This window comes from Bombina bombina, chromosome 2 (assembly GCF_027579735.1).
Source record: "Bombina bombina isolate aBomBom1 chromosome 2, aBomBom1.pri, whole genome shotgun sequence".
In the NCBI taxonomy this organism is placed as follows: domain Eukaryota; kingdom Metazoa; phylum Chordata; class Amphibia; order Anura; family Bombinatoridae; genus Bombina; species Bombina bombina.
In genome coordinates this window covers 621,577,349-621,583,348 of record NC_069500.1, presented here as the reverse complement: position 1 = coordinate 621,583,348, position 6,000 = coordinate 621,577,349, and the positions used below count along the sequence as shown (strand labels likewise).

Here is a 6,000-nt window from a genome sequence, read left to right as displayed (position 1 = left end):
ATTTATATTCTTAAAAACACAGAGGTTAAGTAAGATCTTTTATGTTTTCAAAACATATATATATATATATATATATATATATATATATATATATATATATATATATATATATATATATATATATATACACATATATATGCACATTCATTTCTATGTAGATCTGAGATTATCTGTCTGAAAAATATAAACAAAACAGGTTATTACACATTTTTGACTGACTAAAACAGTTACCTCCCAAGCTTAGCAAATACCCATGTAATAATAATAGAGAATTAGACAATATCTCAAATTTCTATATTTAATACATTCTGGGGCATGCATTCAAACAGAAAAAAAAATAAATTGATGTTTATTTGCTGCCTGCTTATGTGAGCTTCCAGAGTCACACCTCAGCATCTGTCTTTTGTTTTCCAAGGCCTTCATTGCTCCACATGGGGTCAATCCACGAGTAGTTGTAAAAGTCTTAATACAGCATATCTCCTGTTTAGCCAGCAGTGTAGATGTGTATCTGATGTTTAACTAACACCTATGTGCATAAAAGCTGTTTCTCTATGATTTTGATCAGTTCCAAAATGGGTATTTCAGACATTTCGTCTCCATATATTTTGTGTGGTGTTACTTATCTGACAATCTATCCTCTTAATTTGCCTTTTATGACTCATCCTGTTCTCTTTCAAAATTACTTCCCCCAACATTCCTCTAAGTGACTGTATTAAATTGGGCAGGCCAAATGTTCCATTGTATCAAAGTGCTGTCATTTAACATTGGTTCCCAGGCAATCATACAGAGGTTCCTGAAACTGTGTTAATTTTAGTTCCTTGCTAAATTATACAATTGCATAATTTAACATATTGAGTGTGTGAGATCTCCCAGAGATAATCCTTTGTTCTCATTTTAGCCAAGAATGTCTCCTGTGCAATTGGAGAAGTGGGGGAGATCTCTTAGAAATAATCCTTTGTTTTACAGACCATGTGCACATCCACAGATTTATTAAATAAAGTTAAATATACTTCTATATATTATTTAATAATATTTCAAATACCTTGACAAAGGGGATCCCAGAGAAGCATTTACAACTATGTGTGCCATAATTGCACAAGCTATTGTAAATAATTTCAGTGAGAAACCTAAAGTTTGTGAAAAAGTTTGTGAAAAAGTTAACAATTTTTTTATTTGATCGCATTTGGCTGTGAAATGGTGGCATTAAATATAGGGCCTAGATCAATACTTTGGGTTGTCTACTAAAAAAAAATATATATACATGTCAAGGGATATTTAGGGATTCCTAACAAAATGCTTTGGAAATAGCAAAGTGCTACTTGTATTTATTGCCCTATAACTTGCAAAAAACCCCCAAAGAACTTGTAAACATTGGATATTTCTAAACTCGGGACAAAATTTAGAAACTATTTAGCATGGGTGTACTGTTTTTTGGTGGTTGTAGATGTGTAACAGATATTGGGGGTCAAAGTTAGAAAAAGTGTGTTTTTTTCCATTTTTTCATCATATTTTAAATTTTTATTTTTTTATAGTAAATTAAAAGATATGATGAAAATAATTGTATCTTTAGAAAGTCAATTTAAAGGGACAGTCAACACCCGGGATATTCAGAATAAGATGCACCTGGACCACCTCCCATGTCAAATACCTCTAACAATATGAAGTAAACGTCCACAGCACATACATTTTTCAGCTGTAGACATGACCGCCAAACTCCTCCCCCTCTTCCTTTGTCACTCTTCTCTATAGAACTCAATGCTCGTTCGTGTTTTTGCTAATGCGCATGCGCATTAGAAATTCCTCTTTGCTCGCAAGCAGAAATTTGAACTGCTGCTGGGAATCGCTGTGACCGCGGGTAAAGAATCCGACCGAAGATTCTATTCTGATTGGCTTTAAAAAGAAACCTATTACGTTATGTTGGGTGGAGTTTGGCGGCCATGTCTACAGCTGAAAAAGGTATGTGCTGTGGATGATTACTCCAAATCGTTAGAGGTATTTAACAGGGGAGGTGGTGCAGGCGCATCTTATTCTGAGTATCTAAATGATGGTATTAAAGGCACATTAAATCCAAAAATTTTCTTTCATGATTCAGACAGAGAATACAATTTTAAACAAAATTCCAATTTACTTCTATTATCTAATTTGCTTCAATATTTAGATATCCTTTGTTAAAGAAATAGCAATGCACATGGGTGAGCCAAACACATGAGGTAAATATGTGCAGCCACCAATCAGAATCTACTGATCCTATCTAGATATGCTTTTCAGGATGGAATATCAAGAGAATGAAGCAAATTAGATAACAGAAGTATATTAGAAAGTTGTTTAAAATTCTATTCTCTATCTGAATCATGAAAGAGAAAATTTGGGTTTAATGTCCCTTTAAGTTCTGCCGGGTGTTGACTGTCCCTTTAATGGCGAGAAAACCGGTATACATATGTACAGTAAATGAGAAGAGGAAATTTACAGCTAAACACAAACACCGCAGACATGTAAAAATAGCCCTGGTCCCAAATGGTAAGAAAATTGAAAAATGCTGTGGTCAGTAAGGGGTTAAGTTAATTTCTCTGCTGTGGCCAATTAGGGACAGCTATAAATAGGTCACTAGATTATGCAACCAATGGCTGTATGGATTGGAATATAAGTGTTCTGCACTTCCATTTCTAACAGAAACTAAAAAGCTCACAATTTCAGAATGGAATTACAGGAAAGGGAAACAAAATAAATAATGAAAGTATATCATTTTATATTACCATCTCAAAGTGTTTAATGTCCCTTTAAATACAGTTATATTCTCAAGAGTGTTTTTTGTTAAAAAGTTGAAAAATAGTATTCATTTAATCTGTTTATATTACTCAGACATGCTTTGTTACCTAAAGAGAAGAGTTAAATGTTCAATAACAAATTATTATCCATTTTTTTTAGTTTGTAGTGGAGGCGGAGCCATAATAATAAATTGGTGTTTCAGATAAGGATTACACTAACTGAAAATATTTTATGATTGCATAACGAGTACAGTAATCAGAATTGTTTTAAAATTCAGTATCTTATACAGGATGGTAGGTCATTAGACAGATGATTAAAACTATCATGAAAAGAAAAACACAAACGCATCGTCAGTTCACATTTCTTTCTTACTGATTTACATACTTAGGACACTTTTAATTGTATATTCTAATATGCTAACATTTATGATAGGAAAGAATAATTTTATGAAGAAGCACATGCCTTTAATGTGCTGTTGTCATCTCTGGCCAAACAAAAAAAGTATTTTAAGAGTAAAACTGTTTTCTTAAAGCCGGCTTGGATTGTAATACGAGTATCGCTTTTATGCTTTTACTGCAACAGAGCAGGCACCAGCCAAGACCCTGCTCACGCAGAGACCTGCGCATCATGAGAAGGAGGAGCCGGTGGCTGTCCCTCCTCCTAGTCTGTGTCACTGAGCTTACTAAAGGAAGGTGCTGGCTGGGTTTCTCGCTCACCTTGTATCCTCCTTTTGTTTTCTTACCCTCCTACCAGCAGAGAGAGGGAGGGATAACAGGGTGCAGAAGGGAGGGGGGAGTTTAGGTACCCACCTCTGTACACCTCTGTAATAACCCTGCCTGTTGGGGGCGGCCTTGCTGCCAATATTTTCATTACTAATACTTCATTATAGATAGTTAATTCGTGATTTTTGGATTTAGTAATTCGTACTCCTCGGTATTATTTTCTATGTTTTTTTTCTCTCTCTGACTATAGGATTCTACAATTCAGAAAATATAGATGTATTTATTTTCAGGGTGGTTGTAAAGGAAACGGGACATTCTAGTCGTTTCCAGTTTCCACCTCAAGCTGGTGTCACCCTCATGCTGGCTGTTTATTAATCAGACATTGATCGTTGTATGGAGGATGGGGAGGAGGAGGAGGGTGTCTGTGGCAGCCGGGCACAGACTAGGAAGCAGGATGGTGAGGGTGCTAGTGACTCGCAAGGCCGGGTTGCTGCTGCTGCCAACGCTGGCTACTTCAGGGTTTCCCGAAGCCGGCCCGCGGTATGGGTGCAGGATCTTAGCCCGGAGCTGAGGCACGGATATCGCATCCTCAGTTACTTTCTGCAGGACAAGCACAGGGGCCTGTGCCAACCTTTCCTGCAGTCTAAGACTGGTGATAACAGCAAAGCGACGAAGGCCGGGGAGTACCGGGGGAGGGAAATGGTGGTGGCAGGCTTTGAGAGGGTGCCAGGCCCCGAGTGCAGTGTGACAGCTTGTGGGCAAGATAAAACCTTACAGAAAGGCAGCGGTGGGCAACAGATGGAAGGTGCAGATGACAGGGGCACAGATAATATAGGCCCAGTGCTTAGGAATGATAAGATGGCAGGCGGACAGGTGCCAGGAGTACATGCTGAGGTGGCCATTGGAGTATTAGGGCTGGATGTTGCTGAGGTACCAGTTTCGTTTGGTGAAGATAGTAAAGGGAGAGAAATATCTGACCCAGTACTTCTAAATGATAAGATGACAGATGATCAGGTGCTAGTAAGTGCTGTATCGCCAAACTTGAAGGCTGCAGTTTATAAGGAGGCAGATAATTTACATCCAGTGCTGGAAGTTAAAGACGATAATAATTTAAAAAGTACTATGGAAGTTTCAGAGTTAGGTAGAAAAGCTACCATTCAAATGCCAGGCTTACAGGTTGCAGATGTAAAAGTGACAGATGAGGAGTTACAGCTTAAAGCTGCTGTGGAGCCAGCCAGCAACAAGGAAACAAGTGTGAGTGAGGATTCCAACAAAAGTAACTCAGAAATGTCAAACTGCTCTGGGGAAGCCAATATCAGGCAAACAGCCATGCCAGACTGTGAAGAAAGTCTGGAGGAAGAATGTAAATCATCATCAAAAGTGGCAGACAATGTGCTGAAGGACAACATGGTGCCAGGAGCTATGTCTCTGCTGAAAATGGAGAATAAATTTTCCTCTGGGCAATACAGAGATATTGGGGACTTTGTGTCAGATTTCAGGGCTATGCTGGAGGGTTGTTACCGACTACATGGGGTGGATCACTGGCTCTCAAAACAAGCCCAGAAACTGGAGTTGATGCTGGAGCAGAAGCTGGCACTGCTGTCCCGGTGAGTACCGGGCTGCAACATAACTGCAACGTCCAGCAGAACATTCTGACATGGAAATATATGTTGACTCTTAACCTCTTGGCTGCCAAAGATGAGGAACTGCAGTCCTTTTTTTCTGTTAAATGGTTAAACAGCTTTTTCCCCTCTTGTATCATATATATATATATATATATATATATATATATATATATATATATATATATATATATATATATATATATATATATATATATGCAATGCAGCCCTTTGGCAGCCAAGGAGTTATAAAAAAAATAGGTTTTTTTTGCACAATATCCCAAAATAATATTATTTTTTTTACAGCATTGATGTTTCTGTCCATTAAAACATTTTTTAAACAACACATTTTTTATTGTTGTTATACAAAAGAAAGATCTTAATTTTTTTAATCAATTTATAGTGCCTAAAATACGTTTTTCATGCATTTGGGTTTTGAAATCACTTTTCTCTAATGTATCTAGGAATCAGGAAATGTCATCACACCCTCTGAATATAATAGGCCAACAAGTGCATTAATATTGCTTTATTACATTTAGGGTACCTGCTATCATTTTTTTTATCTGGAACTGCTTCACAGGATATAATAATATGGTATAGAAAAAATCAATGCACATTCATATCATTGACAGGTTGTCTCAGATTGTTGGATCAATATGATTTGCAAACTGTGTTTAAGATGAATGCAGTAAAGGACTTGATAAACATGTTTGTTTATGGCCAATTTATTTTACGTTGGCAAAATACTTTAATAATACCATAATGACTATTTACATTTGTAGCTTTTTTCTTTTTTAAAGGGTCAGTAAAGTCAAAATAAAGCTTTGATAGAGTATGCAATTATGAACAACTTTCTAACTTCTATTATCAAATTTGCTTAATTTTCTTGG

General features: G+C 36.8%; 1 protein-coding gene across 1 annotated transcript in view; it reads left to right on the top strand.

Moving 5' to 3' along the window:
* The first annotated feature begins 3,468 nt into the window (after window positions 1-3,468).
* Window positions 3,469-6,000, top strand: part of KIAA2026 (KIAA2026 ortholog) — a 305,243-nt gene continuing 302,711 nt past the window's right edge. The window contains exon 1 of the mRNA XM_053702562.1: window positions 3,469-5,095. Coding sequence (XP_053558537.1) covers window positions 3,882-5,095 — 1,214 coding nt within the window. The 5' untranslated portion in view covers window positions 3,469-3,881. The remainder of the gene's footprint in view (window positions 5,096-6,000) is intronic.